Source organism: Tyto alba, unplaced genomic scaffold, assembly GCF_018691265.1.
Source record: "Tyto alba isolate M040663 unplaced genomic scaffold, T.alba_DEE_v4.0 Super-Scaffold_41, whole genome shotgun sequence".
Taxonomy (NCBI): Eukaryota; Metazoa; Chordata; class Aves; order Strigiformes; family Tytonidae; genus Tyto; species Tyto alba.
In genome coordinates, this window is record NW_024881317.1 from 12,170,973 (window position 1) to 12,187,497 (window position 16,525).

Sequence of the window (16,525 nt, forward strand, 5' to 3'; positions counted from 1 at the left end):
ATGAGGGAAGGGTAGTGAATGAGCCTCCTCATCTAACCCAGGCTCCGGATATGTTGCTGGAAGGCAGAGTGGGGTATATCCTCAGGTGTATGAGACCTTCTCCTCTCTGGAGGCTAACCCAGGGGATACAACCCCTTTCCATCACTCTCATTATTTGCTTACAGTACAAGAAAGACTGCCCTTTGGCTGCTTCTTTCATGCCAGACAGTTCTCAGAGCAACACTAATGATGGCTGTGAAGTTGGTAGTGGCAGCTTGCAGGAGAGCTCACTGAGGTGTGGTGGATGGCTCAGAAGATCGGGATGTTTTCGGGAGAAGCTGGGCTGGAGCCTTACAGTCTGGCCTGCCACCTCTCAGTAGCTCCATCACCTCTATTTTGATTAGCTTAGGGCACCCTGAGAGTTCACCAGTAAGTCCCGGTATGGATGCTGGGATGTGCAGCACTCCTGTACCCTGGCAGCCTGCAGGCAGGGCTGGCAGCGGGCCCAGCACCGTCCCCGAGGGCTGTCTCATGGTGGCGCGGCAGAGGGGAGAGCTGGTCCGGGGCACAGGGCACTCACTGCTGGAGGGAGTTTCCTGAGGCTCGAGGTGAGAACAAGGACTAGTGGCAGGAGCATAGTCTTGCCCCGAGGGAGCCCTGCCCCAGGCTGCCAGAGCCACCCATACTTGTGTTTTCATGCTGCTTCACGTGAAAGCTGCACACTGGCAGTGCTGGCTCTCTCCCCTGCTTTTGCTTACTGCCAGGCAAGGAGGAAAAAGGAGATACAAGAACACTCCATGCAGGAAGTGTAAATGGAGAGTTTCTTTTATTGAGGTATAAATTGATACTGTGATTAAAAAATGCTTAGAGCAAATTCTTTAGCACTTCAAAAATCTCAGTCTGTACAATGTCCTAAAGCCATCTAGATGCATAATTTCATGCCCAGCCTTTCTGCTGTAAGCAATATAGCTTGTGTCTCTATTTTCTGGTATAAAGCGCATTTACTTAAAGTAAGTGTCTCTTTGCAGCATGCCACATACTGGAATGTCCCAATGAGATGGCACAGGAGGTGATAAACACCATAGGGCAGGCTTTTGAGCTTCGGTTCAAACAGTACCTGAAGAACCCATCTAGTCTGGTTACATCTAATGAAAGGTCAGTAAACTTGCAGTCACTTAACTGGAGATTTCCTTCTCTTTAGTACTTTTCAGGAAAACAATATATTCCAAAGAGTGATCCATAAAGATGCTTTGAATATGCTTTCTGGACATACGCTAATTGTAATATATGCTTTATGTACAGAGTATAATGGACTTAAATTAGCTTACTGCAGTAAACTCCTTTGACTTCCATGACATTTGTACAGGTGCATAACACAGAATTTAGCTGTATTGTTCCTTAGCTAAAACAGCTTATCTTGTATGACTTATCTTAAGTCATACAAGTAATTTGAATGAATGTTCAAATTACTCTGCTCAAGTAAGTTCAGTTCTATAAATACTGTGTGTGTGTGTGTGCACTCACAGACAGACTGAGCTCAGTTCTGACCCATGCCAACTTTAAGCTTCCTACAGCTGTGGAAAGTGTGTGGTGGGGAAAAAAGCCATTGTCATTCACCTTTCTGCTATTCTGCTCATGTCCTGGCAGCGGCCTCAGATTCTACCTGGTGTGCATTACATCAGCCTCATGTACTGAAATAAACACAGCCCCTGCTTGGCATTTTAAAGTATGAAGCCCTGCCCTCTGCACATTGCTCAAAATATAGGGCCTGGATTAATAATCTGGACCCCAGTTCCCCATTTCAGTTGCCCTTTTTTCATTGCACTGGGGACACAATTCTTGCTCTAATTTATGGCTCTCCTCACAGGTTAGGCATGCCATTTTTTTCCCAGTCTTTTCTTTACTGTAACACCAAATTTGATTGCTTGCTACCTCTTATGAGTAGGTAAAGCTGAAATGCCGCTTAACTGTGTCCTGAGCACCAGGAGTTGCAGTGCAGGCGGCGCCACTGGTACGGTGCCTGGTGCAATACAACAGAACCAGTTTTATTACATAAGAGCAGCCTCAGCTCCAGTTTATATTTCATTGTATATAGTGGTTCTTGCCATTCCACTGCTAATACTGGTCTCTTTTCCCTGGGGACAATATTCAGATGAAGAGCCTTTCCTATGAAACTCTGCTAGGTTATGCCAGCAGGAGAAATGGAAGAGGCTAATTAGATTCCCTCCTTAAGCCTAACCCGCAGCCAGCCTCGGAGAACAGTCCTCAGACAGAGAAGTCGGATATTGCTGTGTGAATGAGTCACTCACTTCCAAACTACTATGAATCACATAATCAAATACTTGCACTGCATATCACATAATCAACTACTTGAACTTTATCTCTTTCCTGCTCGAGGCCTTTTATCCAATTATATTCTTGTTAATCAGAGAAGTAAGATTTGAGATGAACTTTTTATTTTGGGACCGGAGACAGTACAGGAAGCACCTAGTTGTTTTCCAGTGTATCAGCTGTACATTTAAACTATCATTGCTCTGGTTTAGCTCAAGAAAAACATTGGGTGCTCTCCTCTGTGCCATTCAATGTTTTCTTCAAGCTGAAACAGAACAGTTCTATTGAGTATGATTATTAAAATCAGGGTACATTACACTTGGGAAAACGACTTTTTTTTTTTTTTTATAAGTATTTGATTTTCTAAAACAGTTGCAGGCTTGTCTAACTAAATGCCTTGAGGTTTTAATCTTCTCTTGTAAGTGTCTGTTGTTCCACTCCCCCAGTCTCTAGATTTATATAGTAGATACAAGAAGCCAAAGGAATTAGTTTTATAGTCTACATTTTGGACACCTTAACAAATGATGCATTGACACTCTTCTCTTAAAGTTTCAGTAGGTCGCTCTCTTATTTTTAAGTCAGAGAAAAGGGATCCGGGCTGCCCAGTGCTAAGAAAATGACTGTATCTCCTTGCACCCCAAATTGTAATGACTCCATTTTTGATTCAGGAAGAAGTAACTGAAAAAATAAACAGTTCCTAAAGTTCAGGCCCAAAGCCCTTTACAGCCTCCATATGGCTAATCTGTGAATTGTGTGATGCACAAACACTGGAGACGTTTGTCTACACTAGAAGGCAGTTGATTACATCAGTCGCTTCTTTTTCCACATTTTTTCAGCGAGGTAGCAAATGCTAATGGATCAGCTGGGAATTCACAGGAAAGGGAGGATCATGAATATTACAACGAAATTCCAGGGAAAGAGCCTCCCACCGGTGGAGTGTTAGACATGCGAATGAAAGTGCAAACAGACCAAAGGGCTAACTGCCTTATACAGTGCAGAAAGCAGTATTGCTTGGTAAGTACATCATCTTCTGGGATAACTATTTGCTGTCTATTATGGGAATGAATAATAAAGTGTTACTGTGGTGTAAAGCATGGCATTAACACCAGAACCAGGTCCTGATTATCCTGGGAAGGGGTTTTTTAGGCTAGTTTTAATGATGTGTAGTACATAATTGAATCCCAAAGCACTTTCTGAATATTAACTGGTTTGTCCTTAGAGTACTTTTAGGAGACCAAGTAATATTCCCTTGTTCACTCGTTAGCTGCGAGAAGAAAATAGATACAGATTTAAATTGATTGTCTGAGAGAACATCTGCAAAATCTGGGACCTCCTGGCTCCTGATTCTGTGATCTGATAAATATTTCATTCTGTCCATTATGCTCTACAACCTCTACCTACAACGTTAACTGATTGCAATGTATATACAACATTAATTACCTTTGGAGTGTTTCAAGAGGCTCTATTAAATCAGCCACAGCAGTAAAAGATGTATATATCTGTGTCTCTTCTCTGGGACAGAGGGCAATGAAAAACAACCAGTCAGCGAGTTAAACCAGCCGAGTTCAGACTGGCTGCACAGACTTCAGAGCCTGCTGTGTGAGTTCTTGGAAACACCGGCATTTCCCCGCTCAGGGAAGCAGGCACCACCTCTTTGCTCAGAGGGAGTGCACTCAGATGGTCCGCTGGAATCCAGCTGGTGCTGTCTAAAAAGTAAAAAGTTGCTGCTCCCCAGTGTTATTTGTGTCTGGTGGTGGCTGCTCTCAGGTTCCTGTGCATTCCCATGCTACAGTTCCATCCATTTTTTGCTTTGTTAACCTCAACCATACTCTGTATTTCGTCTGTGGGCCTGGTGGTCTCTGCTTGCCCAACACTTCTTTAAAAAGGTGTTTGACTGTATCCTGAGTTTGCCTATGAAGCTTGCCAGCGTTGTTGCAAGGAGTTACCCTGCAGCATGTAAATGCAAATGCCTTTTTTCCACCGGGTGTTACTTTTTGTTTTTCCTTTCAGTTCTGATGACCTTCTAGTGCTGCTAGGACAACTTGGTGACCATTTGACTTTCAAACTACTATGCCTGTACTGATTTCTCCTTGCTTTTATTGCAAGGAACCTTTATAAGAAAAAACGTTATTACCTAGGAGTTACACTGTATATATTAAACCTTAGATACCTAACTGGGCAATTAACAGTGTCTGTGAGGTTGGAGTATGTCCAGACACAATGCCCTGTAGAAAGGCGAATATCAGCATGAAATACTATTTGAGGAGATAGGAAATTTTTTATGAAGAAGGTATGTTTAGTTATCTGTATCCCAATTAACTGGTGCATAGATGTTTTGAAGTTACCTGAGGTTTGTAAGGGACTATTTTACATGACTGTTTTTACAATTTTGCCACAGACAGGCAGCCCAACATTCATCAATATATATGAAAATTGTCCAGAAGAAAACAAAACTGTGGGTACGTACCCTCTTTTCCTTCTCATGCATATGCAGAATTAACCAAGGCAGACTGCCTGGAAGAGCTGCCTCTTGGTTTTCGATACGTTGGTGAAAAGTGTTCTACTTAGTGGGTCATTTCTAGTTCCTTAGATGAAGGGCAGACAAAAAAGCCTTACAGCTTTTCTAAAGGCCGCTAATCTATCTTCATGTCTGCTGGCAGACTTACTCATTTTTCTTGTCATGAAACTGTACAGTAGCTCTTTGTGTTTTTTTTTTTTTTATTCTCTTTCATACTCTTTGTTGTTTTATTCCCTTTCATACCCTTTGAAAAAGGAAGATACTTTGTTGCATATCAGTCTCTGAAGATACCCCTTCCCCCTACAAATGCTCGAGGAGACCCAAACTATCAGCATCAGGTGGTTGTTCCAACAGAGCCTGTGCTCTTGGTTCCAATGTCACTGGCTTCTCAGTGTGACTGTGCCCTTCCCCTGCCTTGGGCAGCTTTGTGCCTGAGATAATTTGCCTTTAGCAAAACCTTCTCTCTGGGGCCCCAGGAGATCACCAGCCTCCATCCCTTTCTGAACTTCCCTTTCCACAGCTGACACCCTGAGCATGTTTCCTCAACTCCTCTCCTTCCCTGCACAGTGAGGTCCTTTCTGAACTCCCACCTGCACCACTCTGAAGCGATCCATTACACTGTCTGCAGAGGATAGTTCTGTTTCTTGGGTTATTTCTTATTTAAGGAAAGGAGAATCAAATGGTTTCTACAAAGAGAGGGTGAACAAATAAAAGAATGAATGAATAGATCTATGAATAAAACGTTTGCTAAAGAGCAAAAATATGTGTGCTATTTGGCTAGCTGAAGTGCTATTATTTTCACACCCTGCAGGGGATATTCTGTGAGCCTGCTCCTAGGCTTGGATCCTAACCTGACAGATGTGGCTTTGGCTCTCCAGGCAGAGCCACAAAGCGCCAGCTTCCTCCATCTTCCCTGCTCTACCAGAATAGCAAGAGAGAGAATTGTTCAGCTTCCCACAAGCTTTTTTTGTGGTGCAGAGGGGAAGGAAAGGGTTTTGCAACAAACAACGTATATGGCTTGTGTCTCTGTAGAGTTATATGTATTAATTTGTTTTCAATCAGTGGGGGGTTTACTGCTGACAATGATTGAAGCGGAACTGAATCAGTGCAGAACATTTTTGAAAACTTCATTCTAACTCATTTTGGATAGTGTACTTTGTGCCTTCTAGCCATAAGGAAAAATGAGTTAATCTGCCAATTTTTCTTTTCCTTCTGAATGACTTTAGTGAGGTATATAAGATCAACAGTGTTCCTATTTCAGCTTTTGCTGTTATTTTAACTTGAGGGGTGTTTTTGAAAAAAAGAAGAAAATTTGTGTATACTATATACGAATGGCAGGTAATTGTGGTGAAAGATCACAGAAGATGAAAAAAGAGGCAACATTACTGAAGCCTGCTTACAAAACAGACCTTTTTGATGATCCGTGTTACATCAACACACAGACCCTGGAGTCTGCAGTCTGCACAGCCCGCGGTACAGCAACAACACAGATCCACAGGAGCCCACTGCGTCAGGCCAGTAGGTTCCCTTTGCAATACCGTATCTTTCTAAGACTTGGAAAGAGGGGGTCTTGTCATCTGTGTGCATGGAGAAAGATTTTGGTTTCCCCGGAAGAAATATAGAAAAGACAGGGGGAAGAAATCCATCCTGGCTGTTTTTTTTGCTTGTTAAGTTCAAGGCAAAGGGGATTAGAGAGTAAAATCAGTGGCAGTAAGCAAGCAGAGTAACATTTCATCTTCTGTAGCTTATTCATGACAATAAATAGTGTTCCACAGGTAATAACAAGCAAAAGCTTGGGACTGCAGCATACCTCAAGGAAGAGGGTTCTCCTATATGCTCAAGATCTTAACCACTCTAACGTGGAAGTGGCCTCAGATGCCTTTGCTTCACAGGCAGTAGCACGCAAGGTCATATCGTTCTAACCATCTTTTCTTGATTCTTGCATAAGTGACCATTGAATCTCATCCAATAATTTCTAAATCAAACAGTTTGATCAGTAGTGTCCATTAAATGTATGTCAAATTAAGTCTTGATCTACAGACTCAAAGTGGTGGCTACCCACTAAATGACTATATAGTTGCTACTGATTGTCCTCATTATTGAAAATACTTTATTTATTAGCTTTGCCTTTTACAGTTCCTCACTGAGCATTTTCTCTGTCAGAGTTGGCTCTACACAAGAAAGTGGGCAAAGGACTGGACAGAACTACAGTAAAGGAAATCTGTGACCATTGAGACATTTCCAACCCAGGGCTGTATTATGCTCTAAAAAGAACTGGCTATATCCTGAGGAGCCTTAGGTTGCACAATTCCATTGAAGAAGTGGTATCCTCTTATTTTCCTTAGAGAAATCCTGCCTGTGAATCATTTGCAGTCTGACTGGCTATATCCCAAACCACCCAGTTTTGTTAGTACATTCAGTAATTGTTCGTTTTTTCACAGCAGATGCATCATGCTGTAATCCTTCCCTTCTGGCTACGTTGGCCATGTTGTCTTACATTCCTGCACATAGCTGGAGCCACTCAACATGACTCTCCCAATGATCCATGGCAATCTCTTCAGAGCTTGCTAAGGAAGAAAGAAAAACAAGATCTTTTTTAAAAAGTGGCTAGAAAACAACAAAAATCTTGGTTTTACAGGGAATATTTGACTTTTTAATACAACCAAAGAAATACAAACCAAAACCAGTAGAGAATCAGAAAAATTCCTGTTTCCAATCCCTGTTGCCTAGCAACCCAAGGCTTTCCCATCTAAGGTATGGGAGGAGATGGTGTGGTAATTTTACCTAATGCACTGGAGGGTTGTGAGCATTCATATGTGCTTATTATTACAGTCTGTAAAGTTGGTTTGATCACAGCTTCACGACTGAACAACTTGAATTTTTTAAAAGCTATAAAAAATATTGTCTCACATCCTTTTAGGATGAAGTTCTAGGTGGAGTGTCCAATACATTCCCTTTCATTTAATTTTAGAGTTACCGGAAGCTGCTCAGCAGAGTGCCACAAGCAACACAGCTGGTTTCTGTGTTCTGCCACAAATAAAGCAACAGCTAAAGAATGAAGATTGTTACCATGGCAAATTAAACAGGAAAGCAGCAGAGAGCCTCTTAGTCAACGATGGGGATTTTCTGGTGCGAGAGAGCACAACGTCACCTGGTCAGTATGTCCTCAGTGGGCTTCAGGGAGGGCAAGCAAAGCATCTGCTCTTGGTGGATCCTGAGGGCAAGGTATGAACATTTCGTATACTGAAATTTCAGGGCTTCTCAGATATTTCAGTCAAAATGCATGGGTGCATTCTAGGAAGTGGAACTGATCTGATTCCATCCAGGTTAATTTAAATTTAGGCAGTGACTTCAGTAGGTTTGAAAGTTCAAATCAAGAACAAATCAAACACCAAAGTACCATGGAAATAGAAGTGAGGTACTTAAATATTGTTGTTACTCCAGGTGCTAATAATTAGTGTAGACTTAATACATCCTTTGAGTCATATTGCTATAAAAATAACCCTAACATTAAATAATGAATTTGATTAGTAACACACTTCCGGATACAGAAAAGGTAGAGCTGGTTGGTTGTCAGTTGTAGTTCAGTTCTACTTGATTCTGCTCAGGGATAGAAGAGCACCCTTGAGTGACATCTCTCAGAGGAGAGAGTAAATAAGGAAAGTAATCCTCAGTGAGATTTAGGGAAAAATACCTTTCTTCTGTGGAGAAAAAGATAAGTTGCTTCATTCCCCTTAACAGAATCAGCCCAGTTCTACATACAGTCTCTTAAATTTGATCCCCTGTTTTTCATGTCAGCTAATGGTGGGTCAAAGGATAGGTCTGAATTGATGTCTACAGCCTATTAATCTTGATCCCGTGAGTTCAGTGGATTAAATGCCTTTTGACTGTACTATATTTGGCTTGTGTCCAATCAGTTATAAGCACAACCTAACCATAAATGTATTCTTTTGCTTCTTTCCTTAGGTGAGAACCAAAGACCATATATTTGATAGTGTGGGTCATCTTATTCAGTATCACATGGAAAATAAGTTGCCGATCATCTCTTCTGGAAGTGAAGTCACCTTGAAGCAGCCTGTGAGGAAAGAGGGTAATGTGGGACACCTGCAGTATCACAAATAATCCCTTGGATCTCACAAATCCCAAGACAATTCATATCTGAAAACTGTACCGAGAATTTTCTATTATGAAGACAATTCAAAGAAGTATAGACTGCACTTTCTGCTGCTGTTCCAGAAGATACCCTTTTGTGTGTGTATGTATGAATATATGTATATGTGTATATCTATGTAGATCTATAGAGATCAACAAGCATAGTTATATAGATATATATAATCGTAATCTTAACAAAATTACACCTTCAGAGTGTGAGATTCATTTGTGAGAAGGTATTTTAGACATGCACAAATGTCACTTTCAAGGTCATACTGAATCAGTAACTAAAAGCACAATTAAACCTCTACATGCAAAAGCTCACTTGAACGAACTGCTGGAACATTAGTATGTGCCTTTTAGCCTAGAATTATTGGAAACCAGTATTATTTATACTGAATTAGTTTTGGGTGGTTAAACAAACGTGTCTAAGCTTTTAACTATTTGCCAAAACAAATACAATTTCAATATTACTAAAATGTCATCTGCTTTCGATAGACACTAACAATTTCATTTTGCTTGTAACAGCACTTTACTAGCAAGTAATGTTTGGAATGAATAGCATTCACAACACAGAAAGGTTGTCCGGTTTCTCGGTCATTTTTTATCACTGTCTGACTGCTCAAAGATTTGAGATTATGCAACACTTACAAAGTTGAAATTAATATATGTAATATAATTTTGGAATAGAACTTGTTAAAGGACAAGCATGCTAGATCCTAATATTTTTGTCTTGCATATGATTTTACTACTACTACCAATTAATACTGGAGACATCTCTTTTTAAAGGTAGGCTAAATATATTTTCATTGACTACATAGTTGTTTACAAACTAGAGAAGCTGAACAAAACTAACGATACATTTTGAGAGAAGACTATTTAAAAGACTGTTTGAACTTTGCATGTGCCCTTATTCAGTGTTCTTTCCAAAACAAGATACTGTTTTCCCTTTCTTCATGTAGAGTCCATTTGTTCCTAAACATGGAAAAAAGTATTTTAAAGGAAACCTATGAATTGTTTTGCCACAATAAATACCCTAAATATGAACAATCCTGCATTCAGAGTGAACAATGATTTCTGGGGCTTCCTGTTGAAGAAACAATGATTTAATAAAAGTAACTGAAGCAAGGCACGGGGCATTTGGGGAATGAACTGGTAGCCTGGGTGATGGCCTGAGCAAATTGTCCCTTTAAGATAAGCAATGTCTTCTGGCATGAGCAGGGACATTCTCTCTGTCTCCCAGCCCACCGGCTCAGTTCCATAAGGCAGACAATTGTTGTGGAGTTCAGAAATTGCTGGAAGACTTGACTATAAAAAAAAAGACATTCTGTTCTTTTGCTTGTGTTCATGTAAAATGGGACACTATAGTAAGAGCTTTTTCCTCTCAAAAACAAGAGCGGTCATATACACATAAAATTATTGAAGACATAAGCTTCGTTGGAGAGGAAAATATGATGCAAAGAGCCACACTTAGAGTTGACTAAACCCCATCTTTATTCTTAGCCTCAGCTAATACTAATAAAATATATTTAATTCCTTGATAATAACATTATTAAAATACTCAATTACATAAACTGAAGCAGTGAGAAGCTTTAAAACATTAGTAGTTGATTTCCTTGTTAATAGTCTGGCATTATTGATACCTCAAGACTTCAACACTATAAGCTCAAGCAAGAACCTGTAACTGGAATATTCAATCCCTGCATAGTATCCTTTCTATTATCGTGTCTTATCAAACTTCATAATGTGCTTGACATGACTTTATTGAGCAAACAATGAAGCAAAAATAGCTACTTCTGTGGCATGTCAAGGGGAGAGAACGACCTGCATAGGGCAGTTTTGATTTTTGCATCAAAGCTGGGTTTTATGAGAATAGAAGGAAAATGTGCAGAACTCCATCTATATTTTTAGTACAAAACGAAGTTGCTCAGGACTAGAATAAGTGTTTGGAATTGTGATATTATGAAAGCAAAGTTGTATGACTTTGCCAGTCAAGATGCTGACTTAGGGACTTCTTTTCACTTCACCAATTTTCACTTTACCGGTGCATAAAAACATCCAGAGCCAGTGTGCGATGTTTGGATCACAGTATGATGCAGTCTAAGTCTCCTTCTTTGAATATCACTAATTTAAAAAGAAGTAAGACTAGATTCTTTGTTTTGTTGCTCCTGCATCTTTTGTACATGACGGAAGCAAAACTGTGAAGGAAAAAGGGAAGGGAGATAATTGGGTGCTAGTGCAGTAAACAAGTATCTCAAAATCTCTCGATCCGAGAGAAAGCAAAGAATCCAAGTAATTACCAATACAATTCAAACACAACACATCCATGCATTACAGACATTTGCCTAGACTAAATTACATTTATTCTTCTGGAGCTAGAACTGGGAACTCAGTTTTTTGTTTCTAACATTTATGTGCCTTCACCTAGTTATTAATGCTGCTTTTAGCCTTTGTGGACCAGCCATCTCATGTAAAGTACACTATCAGCTTCTGTGGGAAGTCTCAGAGTAAGTAACTACACTAAAAAGTTACCTGAATTTTTGAAAGTTTTCCAAAATACAGATCTGGAGGAAGTGAGTATGAATTGTCAGGTACATTTAGATTTTTTTTTTCTGTTTTTTAATCGTTTCATGCCTGTGAAAATGGTGAGGACAATTCCTTAATCTCTGTTCTAATGGTTACTAGAAACCCCTCTCCCCTATCCCAGCCTCCATTTTCTGCTGCTAGGGCAGGCAGGCAGCATCATTACTGCTGAGGGTAAGTGTCACCAGATGGAGCTGTTACATATCTTCCTCATCTCTGAACAAACAGTCATTGTTCAAAAAAACCTGGTATTTTTTTCTTTCTTTTAATGGTTCCTACAGGCAATTCTGTGGAAGAAGCTTTTTCACTCTAAGAAACTTTTTTAAACAGATTAAACTAAGTTCTGGAAGCACTGCAGCTCCCTAAGCACGGGGCGCCCTGGGGAAGGCCGCCTGTGTGCGATCTGGCTGTTCCCGTGGGGCTTCACCGGGCAAAGGCCGGGTCCCCCTGCAGCGTTTCCTCGCCTGCAGCTCACCCCGGGGCCTCGGGCACTGTGCGCCATCACCGCCCTGTCCGGAGGGGCCCGGGCACAGGCTGCCGGCGGCTCCCTCAGGGTCAGTCACCCCCCCGACCCGCCCCCGGCCAGGCGGCGAAGTGCTCGTGCCCCCCTGCCAGCTTTCATCACAACGCTATCGTCACGACCGCCCCTCCCCTCGTCACGGGACGTCATCCTGCCGCGCTGCGACCTCACGAGGGGCACCTCTCCCGACAACGCTACCGCGCGTTGCCAGGCAACTGCCACGTCTCGCTGCGAGATGGCGCCCAACGCCTCCCGGCGCTCACACTTCTAACGTCACGGGGAAAACCCCGCCCCGCCACGGAACGGCCACCGCCACTGATGGGCAGGGTAGCCAATCAGCTGGCCTGGCATGTTCCCGCGGCCATGCGCGCCCGCTTTCAAACAGCCGGCGCAGGCGGGCTTGCAGTGCAGCCGAACACGACTGAGGAGGGGCGAGCGTGTCCCCGCCCTCCTGTCTTTCTGCCCGACGAGGCGACAGGGTCCTGCGGCCGCCGGTTGGCGCCGGCGGCTGTCAGTCAGAGAGGCGGCGGGCGCAGGTTCGGTTGTTATGCGGAAGAGCGGCGGGCGTGCCTTTGTTGTGCTCGGGGCAGGCGGGTGGCCGTGGCAGTCGGCGGCTCGGGTGAGTCTCGGCGCTCGGGAGCGCGCTCCGCCCCGCGGGGGCTGGGGTAAAGCCGGCCGAGGAGGCCACAGCGGGGGTTGCTGTGAGTTGCAGTTAATAGTCCCCGCCAGCCCCGCGCCGCCGCCGTGAGGGGGCTGAGGCGGCGGCTGACGCGCTCACCTTGCGTGCCCTCCTCGGTGTCGTCGTCCCGCCTCGGCTCTCCGTGCCCGATCGCGCCTCAGCCCGTGGCGTTGGGAAGGGCTCTGAGGGCGGAGGGGAGGGCGGGTGGTCGCTTACAGCCGATGCGGGTGTGGGGGGGAGGTGGCTGAGCTGCTTCGGCATCATTCGGCGGGCCGTGTTGCAGGCGGTCGTCCTGTGGAAGCTGGTATGTTAGGGGGCGGCCAGAGACGGGGTACTTGCGTTGTTGGGACTCTTGCTAACTGTATTGGAGAGTTTTCTTGAATATCAGTGGGCAAGCAGGCCCTTAAACAAAATGAAGTGACATCTGTTAACTTGGGAGTAATGCTCTTATAAAGCTTACTTTGTACTGAGTGAAGGCTTCAGCGTGTGTTACACCTGTATGCCCGTGCTATTCTGTAAAATCTTCATCAGTCATTTCTAGTTCATAACTGCTTGTCAGGAGTATCTCTTTATCAAGGAGTAACTTACCTTACAAGCAAAAGTGGGGCAGCACTTATTCACTGTAGCTTATTCTAAACTTGCATCTCAGTGTAGACAAGTCCTTGGGAGGCTGAGTCTCTTCATTAAGCAGTTAAATCTGGAACTGACATGATACTTTTCCTAGTTTTCCTATTTGAGCTATTATCCAAATGCTCAAGCAGCAGCATACTTTCAGTATTTAGTACAAAATATAGTTATTTTCTAGAAATAAATGAAACAAGATTTAAAAGACATAGCTATCAACATATATCACAGCAAATGTCTAGCATACACTGTTAGAACTTAAACAAAATAATGTCCGGTTGTGAGTGAACTTCAATAATTTAATAAAGTCAGCATATGAGAAGCCCAAATAATCTGTTTTAAATGGTAATTTCTTAGAAATGGATAGCATTGTATATATTGAGAAACAAAAGCTCAAGTAAATGATATGGGTAATGTACAATGTTTGTTTCAAAAAAGATACTTCTGTGTGTTTGGCTACTTAATACAGGAAGTGAGGATGGTACTTTTTGGTTCCCCCCACAATTGTACTCATGTGTGATGTTTTCCTGTCTTGTGATAGGTTTTGCTGGATACTTAAAAACAATATTAGAAAACAATGTCCCTTGACTTTGGTAGTGGAGTCCTACAAACTCAACATGAAGATGAAGACTATGACCAAGAAGATTATGCAAGAGAACAAGAGGTGAAAAAACAAATTTAGTCTAAAGGCTCGTGTATCTAGCTTTTTGCCATTCCCTTCTTTTAAGTGGCTTTTCATAAAAGAAAGTTTTATGATGTCTTCAAGAGCAAAACAGAGTGTAGACTGTTCTTTGCAGGAGTGACATAAAAAGTAGAGGTAATGAGATGCTGCATTTTAAGAGCCTTGCAATGTTGTATGTAGTGGCTGGAGGACTGTTACTCCTTGCCTATGCAGGAATTAAATGCAAAAGGCTGGTGTTGCTTACATTTTGTATTTCTTGGCAGCTTTTTCACTTCTTACAAATACTTAGAAAGGAACAGCTGTCTTTCACTTGAAAATTTGGTTAGCGTAGAAAAGAATGAAGAATTTTTGAAGTTCTGCTTATAAGTTACATACTTTAATCTCAAGAAAAATATATTCAAATGTTTTGGGATTTCTTTGGAGTTGAAATACTAAGGATGTTTCTGGTCTTTTTGTTTCATAAAGAGAATTGGCAAAATTTGTGTTTAACATGAATGTGCAGTATGTTATTTTTGTAGGGTGGTAAATTGTGTTCATGTCAGATAACATCGCCCATGTATACTTCAGGGGTCAGTCTAGAGTGTAGGTGATGTAGAGACAAAAGTTTGCAAAAATGTGTAGTAAAACAATAGCTGTACAACTTGAAAAGATGCTATTGCAAACACTGTAGGGAATCTGTTGTCTGTTCCAAAACTTTCTACCCAGTTAAAGAATGTTGTGCTTGTGCAGGAGAACAAGTAGTGAAATGTAGGAATATTACAGTGGGTGAGTGACAGAGTACATAAATAGGATGATAAATTCAGAGTGTTGAGGGGAACACCTTTTCTATAAGGAGAGTCTGGGAGAGCTGGGACTGTTTATCCTGGAGAAGAGAAGATTCAGGGGAAGTCTCATCAATGTATATAAACACCTGAATGGAGCATATAGCAACAGGGGAAACAGGCTCTTTTTAGTGGTGCCCAGTGACAGGACGAAGCAATGGGCACAAAGCAGTCTGTTTATAATAAGTTAGTGATAATCCTTGTATGTCATGCCCATTTGAACTGGGGCAAGGTGGGATTCACAAAACTGTACATGTAGATATTTCAGTGGGATGTGACTCTTAGCCTGCTAAAAGGAGACTAAAACTCAGGCTCTACTGTGTTCCTTGGTCAAGACGTAATACGAGACTTTCTACATTGCTTTAAGTTTTCTGCCACTGCAAATCAGGTGGCTTTTTTTCTTGAATATTGGAGATATCTATGTGGTAGGAGACTACTTTGACACTATTTTAAGAACTGGGTAACCCTTACCCACATCTGGGTTCTGTACTAGCTAACCTGGTAGGCTGAGCTCAGTTTAAATATGAACTCTCATGATGATGCTTTGTGAACTGTGTATGTGCTGCTTTCTCTTGTCTTCAGGTTTCCAAAGCAGTGTAAGACCAGTGAAATTGATGGTGCTTGAGAATGTCCTTGGTTGCAAGTAGGGCAAAGGAAATGAGATCTTTAGTGAATGATGCTGCTTTTCCTTTCCTGCTTCCATGGAGCTGAGAGATAATAAATCTAGAGAATCTTCTAATGATAGGGAACTTCTTCATGCCACTAGTGAATTTCTAGGAACAAACTTTTAGTGCTCTTTTGTCCTGTAGATGTTTAGAAAAGTTGTCCTTAACTTCTCACCTATCCTTTGGTCTTAGCATCTAAAATAGCACCTGAGAAAACATATATTTAAGATAAACGTTTTTTAGATGATAGTTTTTGTGTTTTGTTTTTTAACAAAGAAAAGCTTGTAAGGTATTTGGCATGGGGCCGCTAATGTTTCTGCTGTTACTAGCACGGGCTTTGAATTTGGAGAAAAACGGGATTAGGGTTCAGAAACTGCATGTAATAACTCTGAATATATCATGTAGTTTGCAAGTCACCTAGTAAGAGCGTGCATAGCTCAGATCTACAAGAAGCCCAATATGTGGCCCCATATCAAAGCCTCTCTGAAAATTGGAAGAGATATGCTCTATGTGGGAATCATTACAACAAGTAAGTTCAGGTGTGTTTTGGTTGTGTTGTTTTTTTGTGTTTTTTTTTTTTTTTTTTTTCCTGTGGCACAACTATCTATTTCCTGAATTAGAAGTGGTGGTATTTTTTTCTTTGTGTCCAGTTGCTTGGTGACTTCATCAGAAAACATGAGCAGACCACTAATCATTGCAGTGATAAGAACTTGCCAGTCAGTGTTACTAGATGCAAGAAGTTATCTGGATTTCAACCCAGACTCCTCAGAAAGAGCCTGTTTTGAACCTCCAGTAACTCTCTTGCCTGGGATTTAGGAAGGAGAAACCTTGTAATGATTATTTTGTAGATCATTCTTCAAAAGTAGTCTATCCTGGGACACATATCTGATGGCATTTCCCTTACCTCTCTTTGGTGCAGCTCTTTTCTTAACAAGAGTTTGCCAGAAAAATAATTTGGTTGGTACGCTAGT

At 41.8% G+C, this 16,525-nt stretch overlaps 2 protein-coding genes across 3 annotated transcripts in view; both read left to right on the forward strand.

The window, feature by feature from the left end:
- SHC4 (SHC adaptor protein 4) overlaps nucleotides 1-10,030 on the forward strand; it is a 33,124-nt gene extending 23,094 nt beyond the window's left edge. The window contains exons 7-12 of one of the 2 annotated variants that reach the window (XM_009962949.3): nucleotides 1,008-1,134; nucleotides 3,147-3,324; nucleotides 4,709-4,769; nucleotides 6,167-6,346; nucleotides 7,800-8,053; nucleotides 8,795-10,030. In XM_009962949.3, the coding sequence (XP_009961251.3) occupies nucleotides 1,008-1,134; nucleotides 3,147-3,324; nucleotides 4,709-4,769; nucleotides 6,167-6,346; nucleotides 7,800-8,053; nucleotides 8,795-8,950 (956 nt within the window). In that variant the 3' untranslated portion in view covers nucleotides 8,951-10,030. The remainder of the gene's footprint in view (nucleotides 1-1,007; nucleotides 1,135-3,146; nucleotides 3,325-4,708; nucleotides 4,770-6,166; nucleotides 6,347-7,799; nucleotides 8,054-8,794) is intronic. The other variant, XM_032983048.2, reaches the window with a different exon arrangement.
- Nucleotides 10,031-12,640: 2,610 nt separating this feature from the next.
- CEP152 (centrosomal protein 152) overlaps nucleotides 12,641-16,525 on the forward strand; it is a 28,044-nt gene continuing 24,159 nt past the window's right edge. The window contains exons 1-2 of the mRNA XM_042804296.1: nucleotides 12,641-12,702; nucleotides 13,928-14,050. Coding sequence (XP_042660230.1) covers nucleotides 13,964-14,050 — 87 coding nt within the window. The 5' untranslated portion in view covers nucleotides 12,641-12,702; nucleotides 13,928-13,963. The remainder of the gene's footprint in view (nucleotides 12,703-13,927; nucleotides 14,051-16,525) is intronic.